Below are 21,140 nucleotides of genomic sequence, written 5' to 3' on the forward strand. Positions count from 1 at the left end.
ACATTGAAAACGACGTCGTCCACGAGGAACGATCCCGCGTAACCGAGAAGCAGAAAGCGAGTCAAACCACACCAGACACAGGATCAAGGTCTGACGGTTGAGCTATCGCTCGTCAACCGCTCCAACAGTCTTCCTTCACGGCTCATTGTCGTCTGAGACAACAGGCAAAGCTGAGTTGTCGCACGGGATGGGATGGGCGAGTGCCTGAATGAATGTCTACCCATCAGCTCTTTGTCGGAAGGGCAGGCGCACACATGCGCAACAGAAGCATGAATGCAAGTTGGCGTGCATTTGTGAAGTCACAAAGGCTTCAAGTCTTGGCTGGCGAGCATGCCAATGGCTCGACGAGCAGGATAGGGATGTATTTGGTAGCAGTGCCATCGACGAGGTGAAAGGATTGCTCTTTGACTTGCGCAATGCTCAAAGGGTGCGTGGAGAGAAAGGATCGCTCTGTGAAAACGACGAACGACTACAGGTCAGACAAAACCGGAGGACTCAAGACAGGGAAAGGAAAAGAACAAGTCGTCATTCAAGAGTCCGAGTTGGGTCAATATGGCGCAGCACGTGAAATCTGGATTGCTGCAAACTTTGGGTCTAGTTTTGGCTACCTACTTTCAAAAATCCTCGGACGCGCACCGCACTCCTTCTTGGACTGCTGTTGAGAAGCCGGGTCCAGTGAAAGAAGAAGCAGACGCGCGCAACTTGCCCCGGCTCGCGAAGCGAGAGAGGCAAGCCGAAGAAGAGTGGTAGGGAAAGAGTTCGACGGGGCCCGTGTGTTCGTGTCGCCTGCCTCGACCGTCTAATTTGAAAATCGCTAGCAATCAATCCCATCCATCGGACCGCTGCCTTCCTGTGATGTCGTAGCGGCCGGATGCTATCCCTGATATCATAGCATAAACCGCAAATCGGTCGTAAAAACTTCCGGCTCCTGTCCGCATGACAAGCCCCAGCCCATTAAGCGCTTTACAGGTCCGCGTCCTCCTCGTCGGGCAGAGGCATGTTGGAGGCAGCCTCCATCTCCTTCTGGTACTGCTCGAGAACGGCCTGGTCGACCTGCACCTCGGGAGGAGCAAGGGCGGGAGCAGCGACGAACTCCTACGTCAAGGATTAGTAGTTTTCTAGGGAAGTGAATCAGAGGCACGTACGAGAGACTGGTTGCCGACGAGCTTCCTGGCGAGCCACAGGAAGGGCTTCTCGAAGTTGTAGTTGGACTTGGCCGAGATGTCGTAGTACTGGAGGTTCTTCTTGCGGTGGAACGTGATGGTCTTGGCCTTGACCTTGCGCTCCTTCACGTCAACCTTGTTGCCGCACAGAACGATGGGGATGTTCTCGCAAACGCGGACGAGATCGCCTAACACCCGTCAGATTTTCTTTTCGTGGGCGTTTGGAACGGGATTCTTACGGTGCCAGTTGGGAACGTTCTTGTAGGTGATGCGCGAGGTGACATCGAACATGATGATGCCGCACTGGCCATTGATGTAGTAGCCATCACGGAGACCACCGAACTTCTCCTGTCCAGCGGTGTCCCAGACGTCGAACTGGATGGCGCCAAGGTTCTATCGATCTTTGTGAGTGTGCGTTCGACGGCGAAGGTTATCGGGCGAGGGGGAAGCGTACGGTGGTGAAGCCGAGAGGGTGAACCTCGACACCGAGCGTGGCAATGTACTTCTTCTCGAACTCTCCCGTCAAGTGGCGCTTGACGAAGGTAGTCTGCGGGGTGAGAGGTCAGTAATGATGGCGGTTAAAAAGCTTTGAAAGGCGGTCGCCAGATCATGACGCAACGGCGGCGTGAAGGGTGGCGCTCGGCGGGAGGAAATTCTTGCACTTGCCTTTCCGGTACCGCCGTCACCAACAAGGACGAGCTTGAAGGTAGGGGGAGCTTGACCCTCGGCCATGGTGTTTTGTGATCGATAGCGGGGATGTTGATGGTGGGTGTCGGTTGTTTGGACTGAGAAGGCGGGGTGGGTTAGTGTGGTTTTCTTCTTGGGCGCAGGCAGCCGGTCGGCTAAGCGAGCATGAGGCGGGAGGTTGCAGGCTCACAGATGGGGAGGAGACGTTGGATGGGACCTCGGAGCGTCAAAGATGGTCGTGGGGCAAGAGGTCAGGGAGGAGTGGTTGTGTCTTGGTCGGAAGATTTCGAGTTGTTGTGAGGACGATCATCAGCCTTGGTTCTTGTCAGCTAGCGCTGTCGGCACGTGACTGGAAAATTCCGCCAAGCCCCAGACGGGACTCAGACGGGCGACAGTCACTGCTGTCACTGCTGTGTACCACGCTGTGAGTTGGCAAGTCAACAACATGAACCTAACCCAATCGTCAAGTCAAGGCAAGGCCTCCATCGTGTCGTGTCTTCCTTGATCAATCGCCCGCAGCGCCTACAAAACACCCATGCTTCCCAACGCCAGTTTTATGCCTGCCCACCCATTCCTTCCACCCCGCTTGCGCCACGAAGCCCACGACCGCCACCCAACGCCATCCAATGCCCACGCATCGCCGCTCCACCGTCTACAAGTCCGTCCCTACAGCGGCAGCAAGTGGCAGCCCAGCAGCCCTCGTCCACCCCAGTTCCGCCTGGGAGTCAGCTGCAGGCTCATCGTCTCTGGAGTCGCTCCCTCTCGCGACACCTGCAACGTCAACGGGCGCTGCAACTTTGTCAGCTGTCCATGTCCATTCACCATCCGGTGTCTATCGAGCCTGCTTACCCCCTCGCTCTGCGATACTGCCTCGGCCACTTTGCTCAGCTTCTCATGGTTCATCCAGTTCGCGCTCCCAAACTTGACAATCTTGTCGCCTGCCTTCAGCCCTGCAGCATCCGCGGGACTGCCCGGAACGACGCTATTGACTTTGGCAAACGGAGCCTGGAGAGCAGCATCTTGGTCGGCTCTGGCCGCGGTCGATGTTCCTGCAGCACCCTGAGCAGCCGCTGCTTCTCTTGATGCGGCGTGGTGTGCGTGCAGGCCGATCTCAATCTTGTCCATCAACGCCTTGAGATCATTTTGAAGATGGATGATGCGCGCCCGCGTAATGCGCACTGGCGACAGCTACAAGTTAGAGCGGCGTCGGCCCTGGCACACGGGCTACCTACGCACCTTGGGCTACGTCAATGTCATCTCGCGGATATCCATCAAAGGTGGTCAGGCTCGTGCGCATGTTGACGCCGTGCTGCAGACGGCCATGGTCAGCTACCTATATACGGAGGGCTCGGGCGCGGAGGAAGAGAGGCGGCGCACCGAGTCTAGAACGGAACTTAGCGCTGACAGCTCGCCCTCGACGCGCTGCTTTTCCGCGATGAGGTCGCCAAGGGACAGATCCTGCGTCGATAGTCCATTTGAGGCGCCGTTGGTCGAGGCCACGGCGGGCGTGTGAATGTCGTCCATCGGGAGACCCATGGAATAAGAGGGTGAGGTGTGGGTTCCGTTGCGCAGGGACGAGACGAGACGAGACGAGGTGGTGGGGGATTACATGCAAACGCACGACCAACGCGTCGACTGGTCTGACGAAAGCGGCCGAGAGCGAGATTGACGCGGCGGCGAGGTGGATGCAGTGCAGTGCCTGTGGTGGTGGCGGGGAGAGGCCGTGCACGGGCCGGCGACGCCCTCCCTCCCTTCCGTTCCATCGGATTGACCTGACCCCGGCCCCCGTCAGGTCTTGACCTCCACTCCTCGTCCCTTGGCTCCGACAACGTCAACAACGGAAATGCCGTGGTCATTGCAGACAGCGAGGCCTAGTGCCTGTAGAGGCCGCGTCGTCACAACGGCACGGCATCCTACAACGCATCGCAGCGCGCCAAACGACCCCCGCCTGACGTCTCACCTTTGGTTGCACTAACACAACGGCCCTATCCACGGCCGTGGGACTCACTTCTAGAATCCATCCACATTGCTGTTTGCATTCCTGGTGCACTGGGCCGATTGCGGCCCGTTGGCTCAGAACGACGGACGGACGGACTTGAGCGCGAGCGAGGGAGAGAAAGCAGTCGCGGCCCAACTCCAACATACAAACCTTCTCTTGCTTGATACATACTCCTGTCTGTCCTGTCCGGTCCTGTCGACTTGTTCCATCGGTTCCTGCCTGCCTGCCTAGGTACCTTGGCCAACGCAACCTACCTACCTCACCGCATGCTGGCCTGCCTCCCACTGCCGTCTGGTACCTACCACTACATGTACCTTGCTGCTGCTGCGGTCCCCGTACCATGACCGCTGCGCCCTCTCTTATTCTCTGCGCCCTCTCTCTCGTCGTCGTCGTCGTCCTTGTCCCCGCTGCGTCCATGACTTGTTGATTCCAGTCATGGCATACGTCCTCTCGGTGCCCTCGCATAGCCCACTCAAGCGCTCGTTCAGCGAGACCCCATACCTACGCTCGCCGTCTCCGCTGTCTCACGACTCCGCCAACACTGTCCGACGTTGTAAACCTAACAACGTATCAGCTACCTCCCTCATCTCTTTTGCCTCGGCGCAAAACGGCCCATGGCTCAAACCAAACGAGAACACTCCTCCAACCGTCGCCTCGCGCTCATTGCTAGACTTGATCAATGAGCTGTCTGCCTGTCCTTCCCTTCACTCTTCCCTAGAGTGCGTGCCGGAAAAGATCTCATGGGTCTCCAACATTCCACTCCCTCCCTCCCCGGACCCTCGTCGCACCTCGTTCGAACAGACCGCCCTCTCCATCCACGTCGATAGACCAACCGAAAACTGCCCTTCGCCGGTGCCTACATTCCACGAAGATCCCAATTCCGCCTCAGAATCCGGAGGTTCGCCCACGGACGATCGAGATGCCTTTTTTAGCTCCGCTTCGAGCATACTGGAATCTCCTGGAGAGCCCACAGACTCTTTCTCTGCGCCGGTGATAGAAGAAGAAAACGACGATTATGACGATGACGCTGCCGAGGAAGATGATGGAATCGAGACAAAAGCGACGCCCTTCAAGAGATGGGTCAGCACGCTGAGGCGACGCAACAAGAACCCAGTCAAAGGTCGCAAGTCCAGACCGGAGAATTTGCCAGTGGACGACTTTCCCCCAGAGCTATCGAGGATCAGGACCGAGCACGAGGCAAGATCCAGATCAGGTCACACAAAGTCGTCGTCTCTAGCATCGTCAATGGCTTTTGTCACGGCTGTCAAGTCAGCATCCGTCACTTTGGCGAGCACTAGCATTGCGCCACTCAGCCGCCTCGGGACAAGATACAGCAGAGGAAGAGATCGCGGTAGCAGCATCACTGACGCTCGATCTGCACGGGACACGGCATACCAGTCAATCATCCCTGTCATGGATGAGCGCGCATGGGAGAGAGCCAAGCAACGTCGGCGCATCCTTGAAGAGATTATATCTTCAGAGGAGGGTTACATTGGAGACCTGAAAGTGTTGTCAAATGTGAGGAGAAGACGCGCCATGCAACGGAGACAGGGTTAACAGATTCAGGTATACTTGACGGTGCTCGCGTCGGTCCCTTCGGTCTCACCGCAGACGCGCATGTCGATCCATCGCAATGTTTCACAACTTGTGCAGCTGCATGAGGATCTCCTTGGAGAGCTTCACCGCATCATCCCGAATTCTGAATTCACCCAAGATGACAGCGTTTTCGAGCATCGACCGAGGCCGCGCCATACTCGCTGGCACAGTATTGATGGTCTCCCACACAGAGCTTCCGGAATTGCCATCAATCGTAGATCGCAACGTCACTCGCTGGATATGTGCAAGCCAGAAGAGCCGACTCCGTTGGGCGTGACGGCGGATACGGAAACTGTTGCGCAAGTCGCCAGGCTGTTTGACCAACTTGTAAGTGTACCCTTCCTAGGCATTGGAGCCATCATTGACGGGAAGTTCAGATGAGACGATTCTTTGCATATGAAGAGTACAGTGCCCAGTTTGAGTCGGTCAACAGCGAGCTGGAAGCCAGTCATCGGACCATTCCGGCATGGCAGACCTACGAGAGAGGCATTGAAGCCCTATCGAGTATGCTAGTCTCAGCAAACAAGAGAGATGCTAGCTGTCGGAAGGGCCTGACTCTGGCAGATTTGATGATCAAGGTCAGTGCGAACCAATTCCATCTAGAAGAACGTTCTAACGCTGGCCTTAGCCCATCCAGCGCACTTCGAAATACCCATTGTTCTTTGCAGACCTAATGAAGCACACCCCTGTTGCTGATGACCCTGTCGCACACGCCGAGCTAGAAAAAGTCCACTTTCGCCTCAAAGACGCGAACCAGGAGATCAACAATGCCAAAGACGACCACCTCAGGAGGAAGCTTATCGAAACAACTTGGCTCCTCCAAGACCGACTTGTCTTTGCGCAAGATGTAAGAGACTCGGCCGAGCCAGTGTATGAAGTTGCTGACTGTGACATAGCAACCTATTCCTCGCGTCGTATTGACCAGGCTACTTGGCCATGTCGTCTTGTGTGGTGTTTTACACGTCACATACCAGACAAATGATCCGCGCATTCACGGAAAGTACATGATTTGCATGTTATTCAGGTCTTGCCTCATCTTGGCGCAAACGGACAAGTCTTATTCCAACTACAACGTCTTCGCCATGATCGCCCTTGGGAACGGCAGCATCGAGAGGTCTGACAATGGTCGAGGTGAGGGCTCTATCCTGAATCTTGCGCTGGGATTTGTTTCACTGACCCGACTGCATCAGGCCTTCAGTGCCACACGGCACCGTTCACGTGGAAGCTCATCTTCGAGTCTAGCAACCGGTTTCACGAAGTGATTCTCAGCGCATGCTCGGCGGAAGAAGAAATGGTGTGGAAGAAGACGCTGAAGTCGCACATTTCTGCGGAAAACAGCGATCTCGTTGAGGGCAGGAGCTGCATGCAAGATCTTTTCTCATCTCTCTCGGTCGAGTTGAAATGTCTTGGTGCAAGTTTCGGAACTCCAGACAGCCTGACCCGGAAGATGGCCCTTCGTCGCGCTGCAACTGTTGGGCCGAAGATGCACTTGCAACAAGTCATTATTAAAAACACGCAAGCACAGAAGAGACCAGATGTTTCACAGTCGACAAGCTCGCTTCCAGTGGGTCGATCTCAGTCTACAATGACCTCGAATACTCTCATTCCCACGCTCGCACCTCGCCGCGGCGAGCGAATCCGTCTGGAAACGGTCATCGGTGACGTATGGACCAAGGAGAGCATTCCGTATCCCGGTATGGGAACCCGAAGAGCGGAGAATCCAATCAGAGCGTCGGCCAACTCTGTCATGCGGAAGCTCAGCATGGCCAGCATTGCGAGTAACTTTTCCTCAAAACGCTCTGGCAGTTACAACAGTCTAAGCCAGCTGCGCAAAGACGACCCATGGAAATCGAGGAGGAGGTCACCTTCGGGCACACTGTCCAAACCAGCATCTCCAGCTCCGCCATGTATCAAAGTTGACTTCCACAGCGCGCCGGAGCAATTCTTGCCAGCGGATTTTGAGCTCGTGACGCCAAACAACCGGACGAGGAGGACGGGCCATGTCGCGGAAAGGGAAAGCGACCGCATTGTTGGGCCGGGCACTCTGCCTAGAGGAATGAGCCTCTCTCCGTCTCCGCGACCGTCTCCGCACTCGGGCTTGTCGAAGAAGATTTCAATGCCGTCGCTGGGTCAAGCCAGAACGCCTTCTACACGCGACGCGTCAAGAGAAACAAGACTGCGGAGGAAGCTGTCAATGCCAACACTGCCCAGCTCGCCTCTTCCGGCAAACGGGTATGAACGACCGGCCACGGCAGCTGGGCCTGCTGCGGCACCGAAGCTGGATGTCAAGCTGCCGCATTGCAACGAAGCGGATGATGCTGGTCTTGCTTCACTTCCAAACTCGCCTGGAGCGACGCCGTCGAGGAAGAGGTCGATCAACGTCAAGCCACGTACGAGGTTGTTCAAATTCTGGGCGCATTGCAGCGAGTCGCCAAAGGGCGTCTTTGCTTCGATTCGCGGCAACACGACACCGTCGCGCTCGCCATCGCGTCGCGTTTGATGGCCGCGTGCTTGGCAGAGACGCAGAATGCTGCGTTTGCGGTCGCGTCGTGGGGTGGTGCGACGTGAGGGCTGGGTGCGGAAAAGTCAGACGGGTGGGACAGGATGGAGTTGCACAAGACAAAGCTGACGTTGAGATATGATATCATTGGCAAGAGTTCAGGAGAGGCAGAAGTGGAGCTTCGTTTTGGAAGATGGTACTTGCTTTGCGGTTGACGCAACTTGTTGGTTGTGGAGCCGTGGCTGGTGGGTTCAGGGCGCAGGTGGCACGGGCGTTTCTGCGGTTAGGTTTTCTTGGGAGTGAATGGATTTGGAGAGGGGGATCATCGTCATGCAAGGTACCCGGACACTCAGGGACATGGTTGAGGAAGGTGTTTCTGGGACGGAGGAGTTTGTTTGTTGGAGGCTCTCCTCTTCTTGCTGGTCGGTTGCTTTTGGGACAGCTGCTAGACGGCCGCAGCATTTGGACTAGAAGAAGACGGAACACGGAGCTGGCACTTGACAGCATGAACAGGATGATATCCATAGCGAGCAGAATACAATTTTAGACTGACTGACTGGATGGCAAGCCAGCCTCCATCATCAATTGTCGCAGATACAGGGCGTTGACGTGACCTCAGTCTTGGAAGAGCATCGAAAGGAAGCGCAGCACAGCCAGTGGAGTGCCAGTGCCAGTGCCAGTGCCAGGGAGCAGCAGATCGTGGGGTCCCTGCGCCCGTGCGCCCATGACGTAGCCGCCAGCCCAGGTGCTACAAAACCACCCCGCCGCTGCCCTCACCTCTCCCCTCCATCTCTCTTCACACACACCACTACAAAGCCTCTTACAACTCTGCTCGTCTCACTTATCCCACCAAACAACACACACACTCATCACCCTCGAAACCTATTCTCTCGACACAATGACTCGCGGCAACGACACCCAGACCAAGGTCCACTACCAGGGCAAGGAGGAGGACTTCATCATCTTCGTCGACGACGTCGAGGCCGTCCAGAAGTGGAAGAACGACAAAAGCGTTCCCCTCGCCCAGGTTGTCAGCGGCTGGAAGGTCTTTGTCACCCACAAGTAAGCTTCCCCGATGGCTCTTCAGTCACGCGACACAGGTTCCTTCTCAAACGCGTTGCTTGCCTCCATGGACTCATCGGATGCGCCCTCATCGATGCATCCACGGCAAGCTCGCACTAACTCTTTCCAATGGCCTCCGAAATCATGCTCAAGGCAACTTATGCTAACGCGGCTGTCTACAGGCACGGCGCTCAGGGTGTCCTCGACGGTGCATCAAAGGCCGCACTGGAGAACGAGTTCGGCACATCCAAGGACGACGACGTTGTAACTCAGATCCTGGAGAAGGGTGATGTCCAGGCCACCGAGGTAAGCTCCAACACATCTCTAGCGTTGACTCCAGAAACTAACGCTCCACCAGAACGCTGGACGCAATGGAGACCGGAACATCGCCGGCGGCCCTCGCGTCGCACACTAAGCGGCTCAATGGAGCTCAGCTGAGCAAGCGGACACTGGCTACGACGACGATGCATATACCCAACCAAAAGAGTTTCGGCTCGTTATCAGCTACACCCAATTTCTTCTCGTCAGAACAACACCACGACGGGCGTGGTTTTGGTTCTAGGGACAAGGCGTAGTCCGCCCATTTCGTTTTTTCGATTCAAAGCCGGGCTCATTGATTGAGAAAAGGGCCTGGAAACCACCTCAGGGTCGGAGATACCTACCACCTTGCCTACCTACCTCTCTTACATAGCTATGCCGTATAATGTCGGCGTCTCTTGAGGAGATGAGACGGAAATGAATGACACGATGTCTACGACACAGTTTGAGCCTCCATTGCGTGTTTGATTGCTCTCGTCTATTTTGTGTGTCACTGAATGGGCTTACGAAATCGCGTGATGGCCCCATCTGAGAACACAGCTGCCTTGCTTTGCAAGGCGAGCTGGCCCCAGCTGGCACCCGTGGACCTTGGAGGTCCCACCAGGAACCCCACCACCGTCGATGACGTCACACACATCTCACCACAACTGGAAAGGAAGACGACGGCGGGCATTTGCATGCATTGATACATTCCAAACACACCATTCCATTCTTGCCCCGGCAACCAACCAACCAACCAACAACCGGCAGAGTAAACATTCCTCCCTTCATATAGCATCCAAGTAGGACACCGTAGCGCGCACGGCAGGGGCAGCGGCAGCGGCAGGGCCAGGGCCAGGGCGAAGGGATTGGCAGGCAGCATGCTGCGCGCGCCGAACCGTTGTCCGTACCGTGCCGTGCCCGAGCCGTCCGTGTCGTTATGTAGCTACTTTCTTTCTCTGCTTTGTCGGTTGACGGGATAATAGGAGTGGTTCGTATCGCTGCTGCTGCTGCTGCTGTTGTTGGTTGTTGTGCCTCATGACTGCCGCAGGGTACCTTGGTACTTAGCCCGTGAGGATCTTGGGCTGGCTGGCTTGGCTGGCTGGCTGGCTGGCTACCTTGGGCATTTCCTGCGTCACACCTACTTCGCCCGCAGGAACGGCACACTTCATGGATGGATCGATGGATTGATTGACGCGGGGTGGGTGTTTTCGGCTTTCTTTTGATGCATTTGATTGTCATTTCTTTTCTGTGCCTAGGTTACTGCGTGCCTGGTACTTGTAAATACCAATCACCACCACCACCATGACTCTCCCCTCCTTCCTCCCTGCTCTGCTCTGCTCTGCCCTCCCACCTTTCCCTACATGTGCCGATGGTTGACACGCCGATGAGTACTTTCACCTCCGTGCTACGCTCCAGACGTACACGAGGTTGATATTACAAGACTGTATTAGAAAAACCGCGGCAAGAACGAGTGGACGAAAATAAAAAAAATTAAAAAAACCCCCCGCCCCCCCGACCAAAAGAGAAAGAGTGTCTCGAGGAGAAAATCCAATGAACAAGAAGACCATGAGAGCCAGCTCCGCACTTGGAGATAAAAGATTCGACAGTGCCGGTTAGACAAGAGCAAAGCAAAGCAAAGCACTGCTGGATTACAAAATGAATGAGTGCGTGGCGGCGCAGTTGTCTGGGTATAATTGCGTACCAAGCGCACGAGTACAAAGAGCAACTAAACCAAAGCCGTGGGGTGGTGGAAGAGAAGGTTATACGCAAGATAGAAAGAAAAGAAAAGAAAGCTTTCGACGCAAACAAAAGAAAACCCAGGGTATCATTATTCGTCTTCGTGTCGTCCAATCCCCTCCGTCCCGCCTCCCATTGTTAACAAAAGGAAAAAGAAAAATGCCACTCGAGACCAAAGATTTTAGAAAAAGGGGATGTCTCAAAGCCAAACCATACCTTAGTCTCCTGAGACCAAGTCGACAACAGAAACATCAAACCAATGCCAGCCTGCGTTTGGCTGTTTCTTGCAAGTCCAGACGAAGAGGGGCTGTCGCATTATCCCAAATTTGGCCATACTCGGCCGAGCATCTTGCGCCAGCGGCCACTACGCGACTCGTTTGCATCAGCCACAGTCGACGCGTCTGGATGATGGTCGCGACCCAGCATGGAAAGGGCGCGCTGGCGAGCCCATTCGCGGCGCGAGGCGGTGCCGGCAGCCGGACGTTGCGGTGTACCAGCAGCCGCCGGTCTCGATCTGGAAACGTCGGCCATGTTTGGCGTCGGGGCGGCCGATGCATGATTTCTGTGATCCCCAAGAACAGTCGCGGTCGGCGTTGCTGCCATGCGACTGCGCTCTCCAGCGTCATCGTCGGGACACTCGGTAGATGAAGCCACTGCTGACCTGCTGGTTTGCATTTCGACATCGGGCCTCGCGTTGGCGCCGGTTGCTCTTCTTGCGGCGTTGCCCATGACCATGAAAGCCGCTGCGCGCATCAGACCGCCTCGACTGTTCTCTGCAGCTCTGCGCATCTCCTCTTCCCGTAACTGCTCCTCGCTCACGCCGCGTGCAGCTGCTCTTGACCGCAGTCTCCGAATCCAGCGCTCCCTCCGAACCATGGAGTTGGTGATGACCGCCGGACAATAACCTACGGGCAGCACCGTCTTCTTGCATAGCGGGCACAAGGAAGAATTGTCGCGCAAGAAGTTGTCTATGCACTCGGGGTGGTAGATGTGGTGACAGGGAAGCTCGCGGACTTGCGTCTCCTTGTGGACGAAGTCGTCCAGACAAATTGCGCATGTTGGCTGAGAATAGGAGACGGAACGTTCGGACGTGGCAGGCACAGCCGGAGGATCGGCTCTGAGCGCGTTTCCGCTGCCGTCCACCGAGTCCCCGACAGGAGGCGTGGCAGAATTTGCATCATAAATGTAGAGGGGCAGGCGATCCAGAACCTCTTGAGGTACAGTCAGACGTCTGACGCCTAGCGCTTCGAGGTCGATTTCGCCTCGGATGACTCGATCACGAAGCTGATTGCGCAGCCTCTTTTGGTGCCAATGAACACCAACGGATGAACCGGCAATGGCTAGGATCATGAGGCCAAGGACAATGAGCAGAAATACCCATAGACTGGGCAATTGGGAGCCACCGTCTAGAAACAGTCAGCACTGCACACGCTGTAAAGGCGTTGTAGACCCACTAGTTGGAATCTCGACAATCTGCCGCACGTAGTCGCTGGGATGGTACAGAGATGATAGGTTTCGGCCATACGGAACACTGGTGAGATTGCCAGAATACGCTGCCAGCTCTGGCATGACCAGGCGTCCCGTGTAACCGGATACGGCATATATTGCAAAGTCGCGGTCAGTCTTCCATTGGCCGCCATCGTTGAGATCCCATAGCACAGCGTTTGCGGGAGGTGGTATGCCGACGCTGTTGTCCGTGGGAAAAAAGATGAAGGCCCTCAGTAGTGGATCGGCAGCGGCGTTGGATAGAAATTCGTGGACGCACTGGGCCGAGGACCACGGAGCTATGGCAATCTGGTGATACTTTTTGGCCGGAGGCAGGTCGGCGTAACGAGTGACGTTGGCGGGAATGTACGGAGCAGTGACATTTCTGCAGAGGTCGGTCTGGAGGTCCGGAACGTAGAGGGGGCCGATGATGTTTTCGCCAGGACTGATGCCGTTGGTAGAAAGGGTTCGTACGTTGGTGTCGGGCAAGTAGAAGCCGAGTCGCGACTGCACAGAAGGTTATGGTTAATTGTGGACATACGACAACGTTGAACAAGCTTACTTGGACCAGAGTCACATTGTCGGCGGGCTCCACAGAATCAAGCCCGGGAAACACAGCCGTCTGGAATTGGATCTGCTGGGCAGCTGGGTAGAAGGAAGACGATCAGATCAGCAAGAGGATTGGAACGCGAGGGCGGAGGCGTGTACATACTCATAGTACGCAGACATGCGTGCGGACGAGGTTAGCGGCAGCAGGAAGAGGCGGCAAGAGGCAACGCGACGGCGGTAGAAGAGAAAATTGGAGAGAGAGTTGCGGCGAGGGCGGAGAGAGGATCAAGCAGCCAAGGTACGGTTAGGGTAGGGCATGTAGCGTGGAGTTAGTGTAGAGAGAGGTAATGCGTAGTCCCCAGCCCCCAAGCCAGCCAGCCAGCCAGCCAGCCCACACAGCCCACAGCCCACCACCCACCACCCACGAACTCCATACGATCCGGCCACCCCCAGACGCGCCCGGCATCCACCTAGGTCGATCCCGCCCGACGCACGGCCCGGCGGTCCCGCTCGCCAGCGCCAGCCCCGAACTCCCGAACTCCCGAACTCCCGAACTCCCGCTCAGCTCACTAGCTACCCTACCCGACCTTAGCAACCTACCGACCGACCTCTCTGTACCTTACTGCTTCCAAAACACCCGCCCCTCTCCAATCCTGGAACCATGCCTATCCACAGACCCCCCTCCAAGTCAAAGACGCACTCTCAGTCGCGCGACCGTCGCTCCCGCAGTCGCAACACCACGCCCATTGACCGCCAAAGCGTCCAGCCCTCCGTCGAGTCGACCACCTCGCCCTCCGTCATGCAAAATACCCTGTCGCACCTCAGCAATCCCTCGGCCGTCTTCATCGAGGACATCTTCACCAATGGCTCCTCGTCCCAGGCCATCCCCTCGCCCGAGAGCCTGCACGCCATGCTCGAGGACGTCAAGAGCCGCTTCCTGCCCGCCCAGAGCCTGCGAGTCGAGGCCAACGAAAAGTTTATGCGCCACCTGATGCAGCGTCGCAAAGCTCGCATGGAGCGCCAACACGACCTTGACCGCGCCGACCGCGAGGCCGAGGAGAGGAAACACAAGCTCAAAATCAAGCCCAAGAAACGCGAGCCCGACGAGGACCGCCCACTTGCCGTAGGCGCACACGGCCTGGCCAGGCAGGATGGGACCGATATGCACAAAGGTAGGCACCTTCTACTCTTTTGCTGTCCTTCCCTGGCACAAGTCGACCCAACGCCTCCATCATCTTCGACTCCCAAAATCTCGCATCCTTACACAATGCGCCGACATGCACCATCACATACGCAGTATATGCTTCAGGCAGACGAGGAGCTCCTCAAATGGGTCCGACAGCTCGGTGCTGTGGAGGGAGAGGTGGCTCCGAGGTGCTCTCACCCACCTGACTGCGTCGCTAGCCTGCCCTTCGTATTCGGCCCTTCAGTATCTCTGTACCCATGATGTTATTTGGTCGTCCCTTAACATGGCGCCCAAGACACGACTCTTCCCCGCGCTAATCAATCTTTGCAGATGCATCCTCGACCATTTCCTCGCCAATCTCTCAACCACCTCCATCAGCCACCGGGACTGGTAATATGGACAGAGCTTCTGTGAGCGGTTCTGAAGATTCACACCAACCGGAGAAAGCGCCTGCAGTTCCCGCCTACCAAACGTTTGGCCCTGACCCGACCAAATTCGACGACCCTACGATATACCACATCCGCGAAATCGCCGACGACACACCAGAGAGACTGAAAAAGGAAATACTGGGGGTGGCGACATATCCAAAGAGCGACCTGAAGGATCTTACTCCTGGCACTCCACCAGACCGTGACTTTAGCAATCCGAAACCGCAGACTCAGGTCAACGCCAACGTTTTTGCCAACTATGTGGAGCCTTATATTCGGCCGTTGACCGAGGAGGACTTGTCTTTTCTCAAGGAGCGTGGAGATCGGATAGCGCCATTTAATATGCCGCGTCGGGGGCCTCGCCACTACAAAGATGTTTGGGCGGATGAAGACGGCGCCATGGCCATCGACTCGACGAGCGACAAGCTCCCTCCCAACGAACCCCGGGGTAACATAGAAATGATTAACGACGAGGTGGCCGAGACGGACGCTGTGGGACCAGGACCGCTCGTATCGCGCCTGCTCTCCACCTTCCGCTCCGAAGGCCGCAACCCCTCAGATTCCAACGGCACAAATTCCATGACCGAGATGGAAATCGACGGTGAAAATCCACCGGATACCGCGGGTGCACCCTCGCTCCCAGCAACTCATATAGCCGAGTCGAACAATGCGTCCTTCAAGAACGGCACGACTCAAAAGCCGGACTTTGTGACTATGGAGGAGCGTGCCATGCAAGAGCTGATACACATTGGTTTTCTTTCTGCCGACGACAAACCAGACTACGATGGGCACTTTGATGATGAAGTCGCAGCGCGGTTACGGTATTTGCAAGATGAGCTGCGACGGCAGAGTATAGTGAACGGCGCGCGCAAGGCGCGGCTTCTGGAACTGGCCCAGCACCGCATGGCACAGCAAGAATACTGTGCCATTGAAGACGACCTCAACAATCAGCTCAATGCTGCGTATCTCAAACGCAATCGCAACCTGGGGAAAGGAAAGAAGAACACCAAGAACCGGCCCGGCGGAGCGGGTGGTGGATCGCATGTGGTGCAAGTGGGCGGCGGCGTCAGCGGGGGTGCTGGCGCCGGTGCCAGGGGCCTCGGCGAGGAAATTCGCGCTCTCATGGAGAAAAAGGAGCGCTGGACCAGTGTTATTGGGCCCGTCGTCGACTATGGCAAGGCGGGCATTCCCCGCGAAAGCGTATTCGACGAGGAGACGATGAAGCGCTATATCGAAAAAGAGCAGGAAGGCTGGACCGAGGAACAAGAGTAGCACGCATGCTGGCTTTCCTGTGGCGCTGTATTTGCATGTGGCGTGTACATGTTGCTCGCGCGTTGTCGGTCTACGCCGTTTCGTACCGCAGATGGAGAATTATTCGCAGAGCTTTCACACCTGTCTGCTACCATTTGCTCCATGTGCTATCTCTGCAACGCCTTATTTTTGCCTTCCCTCGGCCGACATGGACTTTTCTGGCCCCAGGCCGGGTCTACTCTCCCAGCGTCGTCGAGCAGCTGGGCGTCGAGTAACAGCCATCTTTTCCCCCTTCATTGCTCCAGACAGCCGAAATACCGCCTACACTGCCCAGGAGACGCCGAACAAGGCACTTCATCCCAGAGACTCGCCGCCAGAATCTCACTCTCCAAAGCTATCCTTGTCGTCATCTACGCTGTCGCCAATCCGGTCCTGTGCGAATGCACTCAATCAACATGTCCTCCTATCGTACCCACACACGGAAGTAGATGCTTGACCCCTTTGGAGTTTGGCTTAGCACCAGGCCGCAGTAGCCTGCCATCAGTATCAAATTTGGCGTCGACGTCTTGAGATTGGTGGGCCCCTGGATTTGGTATAGACAGGCGGATGACAGGGCTGGACAGGGCACGTGGGAGTAGGAGTGGCAGTGAAAGAGGATGCGCGGACTAAACACTACGAACAACTCGCTGGCTACCCGATTCGGCAGTTGCAGTGAGAGGTCTTACCGGATTTGAACCATCCAAGGAAGTGTTTGGAACGCAACTTCATACGTCATAGGACGGCACGAGGTGCGTGATTGGGTCTATTCAGGTACAATTTCAATATTGGGGATCAGGATTGCAGCCGCCGCAAACAAGGCCAAGCGCGGACGTGGCATTATTACCGGCTCAGGTCTTGAGCGAGGTGATTCGATTCGCTGTATTCAATCCCAGAAGACGTTCTCGCAGGGACAAATCGGACCCGTTTGGCCAACTAGAACCGCATCTGCTAGCCAGTGATGATGGGGGCTAAGATGCTGCTGGTGGGTGGAGGGCGCGGATGATACGCCAGCAATTGGACGCGGAGAGATGGTGCGAGCAATCTTTTCCCAAACGCATCTGCCCGCCTGACCGATATCTGATCCTGTTTGCAGAAGAGATCTACGCGTGATTATCTATCTTGTGTCGTGCCTGTTGTGAGCCCCGGTAGGAGAGCCGCAGTGCAATGCCTTTGGCTGGCGCGTCGTTTTTTCTCCTATATATCTCTGCCCGAAAGTCATCGTCTTTTCAGACCAGGCCAGACAGACTCGGACCGCCAGATAGCTTTGCCCTTGCTGTGGACAGCTGGCTTGCTTGCTTTTTCCAACCATGACGCACCCTTCCTCGGGTCAAGTGCAGAAGCACAACCAACACCACCACGTTCAACACCACGGGCACCACGGGCACCACCAGCATCAACATCAACAGCATCATTCGCACCACTCGCACTACCACTGGCACGAGCACTACTCGTACCACCACCACTCGCACCACCAGCACCAGCATCACCAACACCAGCATCATCAGCATCAACACCATCAGGGCCACCAAAACAACAGCAGCAACCATCATCACCAGCACTCCGCCCAGCAGCACCACCACAAGCACCACTAGTTAGCACCGGCGCTAGCACTGGCAGCAGAAGACGCAGGACTGCAGGCAGGCCCAAAAATAGCCATGTCTGCTGCGCGCTGCGTGCAGCGTGCAGTGGGGGCGCCAGTCAGCAGCGGCGGCTGGGCGGCCGAGCGGTTGATACCAGTGGCTGGAATTAGAGCGCGGGCGGGCGCGGCGGGGGCATAGAGGGAGGGAGGGAGGGGATTTCCGGGTCTGATTGTGGCACGGCAGGTACGCACGTGTTGGGCGTGAGTGACGGGCAGGAGCGCGGGCGGCGTCGAGTGGGGGCGCGTTGTTGGTTGGGGTCCAGGAGGCTTTGGGTGCTTGGAGACGGGGGCTGTGGCTGGAAGCGGAAGAGTGTCGGAATAGTGTGGGGGCAGTGAGCATGTGGTGGAAGTGAGAGGGACGTGGATAGTGTAGTCATTGAACAGAGGAATCGTTTTCGGGATACGGAGATGGGCAAGTGCTCTGTTGTTTGTAGATTTTCTTCATTTGTTGTGGACAAAGTATTCATTTGTCTAGAGACTATGATGATATTGGACTCAAACGTTACCTTCAGATCAGTGGTGAAAGGAGAAGGTTCAAAACGCCATGAAATGCCCAAGCGGAGGTGGTATAACGAAAGTGAAGCCAAAAGCCCGACCCATCCCAACCCAATCCAGTCCAGTCCGGTCTATGCGTTCATTCATTCCTGGCAACAGCTCGCTCAAGCGCTGCAGAAAACCCAAAAATGCCGCCCAAAGAAAAAAAGAAAAAGAAAACGAGGGACAACCAATCAATCGAGAATATACCCAAAATAAGTAGAAAAAGGCTCGCGCCGCACGGCTCTGACCACCGCAGGAAAGATGTCAACAGGCAGGGCGAACAAGGAGGCCCTGAGCCGCTCTAGTCATAACTCCCCCTGAAAGAGGAACCCGGTGCCCTCGCCCCCTTTGACGCGGAACTCGGCGCCCTCCTCGGCGCCCACCTCGGGCAGGGGAACCGTAGCCCTAGGCGTGGAGCCGTAGCAGCTGTCGAGGCGCTCGTCGAAGCCTTCCCAGCCGACGCACTTCCAGCAGCGGAACAGGCTGGTTGGGTCCCACTTGCGCTTGATGCTGAGCAGCCTGTCGTAGTTTGCGCCGAAGAACGTCTGCTGCCACTCTTCCTCGCCGTAGTCTGCCTCGTTGAGGTAGCAGCCGCCGCCCGGCGTCAGTTTCTTGATGAAGTCGATGGCCGTGCGGGAGGCCTTCCACAGCTTCGCGACGGCCGCCTTGGACGTGCCGTCCCAGTAGCCCGACACGAAGTCGATGGTCCACAGCGCGTCGCGCCAGGCTGGGTGCGCCGACGTGGCGCCCTCGCTATCGGGGGTGTTGGCTGGCGTGGTCGCGTAGATCTGGAGCATGAAGCCTGGCACCTTTGTGCCGGCCGCTAGGCCGTTGAGCAGGGCGTCGACGAGAGCTGATGTCTTTTCTCCTGGCGCAAAGAGCGGACGCGGAACCAGACGTCCGGTCTCGACAACTGCCATGCCGCCCGGTGCATTGCGCTGGATGATCCAATGGTAGTCCGAGTCGGTAGCCCAGTCCTTGTAAGTGTTGAAGTGCTCGTACGCGTGCTTGTGGATGCTGAGGCCGGGGAGCGAGGTGAGGAAGTTGGCCCATTCCGAGGTCAGGTCAATGAGATGTGACAGGGGCTTGTTGGACGGATATACGAGGTGGGTCTCGATCTTGTCGTGGCAGAAGAAGTTGTAGCCCGAAATGTTGTTGGCTGACCAAAAAGGTTGACTCTGGACGAAGGCGTGAAGAATGGTGCGGTAAACCCATGACTCTCGGATGTCTTCGGGGATGTCGGTGATGTTTGCCAGGAAGCTGTAGGTGTTGAATTGAACATGGGGGTGGACCTTGAACTTGTAGTTTATCAAGACGGCATATGTTCCACCGCCGCCGCCCCTCATGGCCCAGAACAGGTCTGGCTCGTTGCATTCGTTGATAGTCCTGAAGACTCCATCGGCAGTGACCACATCGAACTCGACTGCCTGGTCGACCATGAGACCGTAAGAGGGACCAAAGGGACCGTGGCCAGCCCCCTGACCGAAGCCTCCAGCAGGGCCTACGGTACCGACAGCACCTAGCGTAATATCCATGCCTCGTGCCTGGAAGAAGTCCCGAGCTTCGCCAGCGCTCACACCAGCACCAATCACACCAATGTTTTCGTGCGATCCAGCGCAGTTGTGGAGAGAGAAGTTTTCATGATATTCCAGATTCCGGATGTTGCGAGTCCACAGCGCCAGCGAATTCGCAGCCACACTGCGTCCAAGATAATCATGGCCAGAGTTCTTGATGGAAAGCCTAATACCGGTCTTGTTGACAAACTTGAGAGTCTGAACAACGTCGTCTGTGGTTGTCGCGTTTACGTAGTACGCTGAGAGGGCTCCCAGAGAGCAGGGTTCTTGTATTGGTGCGCTCTGCAGCTTGCCCGTCTTAACCAGGCATTCTTGTTCTCCACATCCCTCCCATTGAAGATTTTGCATCGCGCCATAGACCGAAGCTCTTGCAATGTCGTCTCCGTAGCGACTTTGAACCCAGGCACACTGCTTTGCGTCGTAGTTGCTCGAACCCTCAAAGCATGAGCTGGCAATGGGCTCCGTGACCCGTAGTTGGCCGCCGAGACTGGTGTTGAGAGCACGCCATTGGTCGTTGGAAGGCCAGCAGGGCTCACCCGGTTGGCATGAAAAGGAGGCTGATGATAGTTGTGCTGCCAGAAGCAGCAAAAGCGTCTGCGGTAGTGTTGATAGAGTAACCATGTTGCGTTGGGTATAGGACGGTCAGGACCGGTCTGTCAAGATGGGACCACGGCTATATGTAAAACACATGTCGAGCAGAACCAGGGCCGTCTAAGGCGCTGCTGCGGCTGCGTCGCCGGTAACAGCAAAAGACGAAAAAAGGACAATGCGCCGCAGCAACCCCCATCACCGCCCGGAGTCTAGGGTAGTGAGAAGAAAGTAGCGAGAATGATGAACAGAAAAAGCGTCATTGGCTCAAGCGCGAGGCATCATTGGCGGCGGCGCAGGCAGCCAGGCGCTAGAGCGCTGTGATGAGGGCTCAGCCTTCAAATCGGGGGCCATTCTTTTGCGCAACTGACGTGATACTGCTTAGCAGAGCGCATGTTCGAAGAGAAAACGGTCGCGACGGCTAGGCTAGGCTAGGCGACTTGTCCCCGCGTGCGCGTGAGCCGTCAGACATTGGCGGCGGCCGCGGTGAAGGGGTTCTGGGGTGGGAAAGTCAGACTTGCAGTCAGCCACGGCACTGTAGATCCGCTTGTCGTCGCCGCGATAAGATGAACAGGTACGTGGACACGGGCCAAACCATTCCTGAACCAGCCCTCCGACGGTGAGTGACTGGTACTGCGCCGCTTGCAGCCTGCGGATTTGCGGCAATTGGGATGGGAGGAGCGTGAGAGGTATTCATGCGATGACGCTGTATTGCGTGCGCTGCTGGTTCGCGAGCACCGGCGACAACAGCTCTATCCATTTCAGTCTAGGTCGATGGATAGGTCGTGGAACACATTCGACAATTTTTTGCGCAGAAGCC

General features: G+C 56.4%; 9 protein-coding genes across 9 annotated transcripts; 3 read left to right on the plus strand and 6 right to left on the minus strand.

The window, feature by feature from the left end:
* Positions 1 to 493: 493 nt before the first annotated feature.
* On the minus strand, positions 494 to 2,145 carry J3D65DRAFT_617839 (GTP-binding nuclear protein GSP1/Ran). The gene is made up of 6 exons (XM_066799597.1): positions 2,041 to 2,145; positions 1,830 to 1,948; positions 1,618 to 1,710; positions 1,403 to 1,556; positions 1,146 to 1,351; positions 494 to 1,095 (listed from the first exon to the last, which is right to left on the minus strand). The coding sequence occupies exons 2-6, from the start codon at positions 1,893 to 1,895 to the stop codon at positions 964 to 966; spliced, it is 651 nt and encodes a 216-aa protein (XP_066658146.1). The 5' UTR covers positions 1,896 to 1,948; positions 2,041 to 2,145; the 3' UTR covers positions 494 to 963.
* A 251-nt stretch (positions 2,146 to 2,396) lies between these two features.
* J3D65DRAFT_617846 (26S proteasome non-ATPase regulatory subunit 9) lies at positions 2,397 to 3,675 on the minus strand. Its single transcript, XM_066799598.1, has 4 exons — positions 3,228 to 3,675; positions 3,087 to 3,159; positions 2,700 to 3,028; positions 2,397 to 2,639 (listed from the first exon to the last, which is right to left on the minus strand). The coding sequence occupies exons 1-4, from the start codon at positions 3,384 to 3,386 to the stop codon at positions 2,517 to 2,519; spliced, it is 684 nt and encodes a 227-aa protein (XP_066658147.1). The 5' UTR covers positions 3,387 to 3,675; the 3' UTR covers positions 2,397 to 2,516.
* Positions 3,676 to 4,284: 609 nt separating this feature from the next.
* J3D65DRAFT_644873 (uncharacterized protein) lies at positions 4,285 to 7,945 on the plus strand (the record flags this gene model as incomplete). The annotated part of the gene is made up of 6 exons (XM_066802181.1): positions 4,285 to 5,367; positions 5,416 to 5,776; positions 5,818 to 6,023; positions 6,074 to 6,292; positions 6,342 to 6,576; positions 6,636 to 7,945. 6 exons carry the CDS (start codon positions 4,285 to 4,287, stop codon positions 7,943 to 7,945), a joined length of 3,414 nt encoding a protein of 1,137 aa, XP_066658148.1.
* Positions 7,946 to 8,744: 799 nt separating this feature from the next.
* On the plus strand, positions 8,745 to 9,777 carry J3D65DRAFT_617850 (ribosome maturation protein). The gene is made up of 3 exons (XM_066799599.1): positions 8,745 to 9,007; positions 9,190 to 9,313; positions 9,366 to 9,777. Exons 1-3 carry the CDS (start codon positions 8,844 to 8,846, stop codon positions 9,420 to 9,422), a joined length of 345 nt encoding a protein of 114 aa, XP_066658149.1. The 5' UTR covers positions 8,745 to 8,843; the 3' UTR covers positions 9,423 to 9,777.
* Positions 9,691 to 10,381, minus strand: J3D65DRAFT_656844 (uncharacterized protein; the record flags this gene model as incomplete). The annotated part of the gene is made up of 2 exons (XM_066802507.1): positions 9,833 to 10,381; positions 9,691 to 9,803 (listed from the first exon to the last, which is right to left on the minus strand). The coding sequence occupies exons 1-2, from the start codon at positions 10,185 to 10,187 to the stop codon at positions 9,691 to 9,693; spliced, it is 468 nt and encodes a 155-aa protein (XP_066658150.1). The 5' UTR covers positions 10,188 to 10,381.
* An 891-nt stretch (positions 10,382 to 11,272) lies between these two features.
* On the minus strand, positions 11,273 to 13,449 carry J3D65DRAFT_271599 (uncharacterized protein). Its single transcript, XM_066794963.1, has 4 exons — positions 13,242 to 13,449; positions 13,092 to 13,174; positions 12,499 to 13,036; positions 11,273 to 12,450 (listed from the first exon to the last, which is right to left on the minus strand). Exons 1-4 carry the CDS (start codon positions 13,243 to 13,245, stop codon positions 11,360 to 11,362), a joined length of 1,716 nt encoding a protein of 571 aa, XP_066658151.1. The 5' UTR covers positions 13,246 to 13,449; the 3' UTR covers positions 11,273 to 11,359.
* A 290-nt stretch (positions 13,450 to 13,739) lies between these two features.
* Positions 13,740 to 15,964, plus strand: J3D65DRAFT_665937 (histone acetyltransferases subunit 3-domain-containing protein; the record flags this gene model as incomplete). Its single annotated transcript, XM_066802876.1, has 2 exons — positions 13,740 to 14,250; positions 14,595 to 15,964. The coding sequence occupies 2 exons, from the start codon at positions 13,740 to 13,742 to the stop codon at positions 15,962 to 15,964; spliced, it is 1,881 nt and encodes a 626-aa protein (XP_066658152.1).
* Positions 15,965 to 17,124: 1,160 nt separating this feature from the next.
* On the minus strand, positions 17,125 to 17,764 carry J3D65DRAFT_617857 (uncharacterized protein). Its single transcript, XM_066799600.1, has one exon. It carries the CDS (start codon positions 17,530 to 17,532, stop codon positions 17,209 to 17,211), a length of 324 nt encoding a protein of 107 aa, XP_066658153.1. The 5' UTR covers positions 17,533 to 17,764; the 3' UTR covers positions 17,125 to 17,208.
* A 512-nt stretch (positions 17,765 to 18,276) lies between these two features.
* J3D65DRAFT_271631 (uncharacterized protein) lies at positions 18,277 to 20,598 on the minus strand. The gene has a single exon (XM_066794964.1). It carries the CDS (start codon positions 20,351 to 20,353, stop codon positions 18,464 to 18,466), a length of 1,890 nt encoding a protein of 629 aa, XP_066658154.1. The 5' UTR covers positions 20,354 to 20,598; the 3' UTR covers positions 18,277 to 18,463.
* Positions 20,599 to 21,140: the final 542 nt, after the last annotated feature.

The sequence above is a fragment of the Phyllosticta citribraziliensis genome (assembly GCF_038025025.1).
Source record: "Phyllosticta citribraziliensis strain CPC 17464 chromosome Unknown J3D65scaffold_3, whole genome shotgun sequence".
Classification (NCBI taxonomy): Eukaryota; Fungi; Ascomycota; class Dothideomycetes; order Botryosphaeriales; family Phyllostictaceae; genus Phyllosticta; species Phyllosticta citribraziliensis.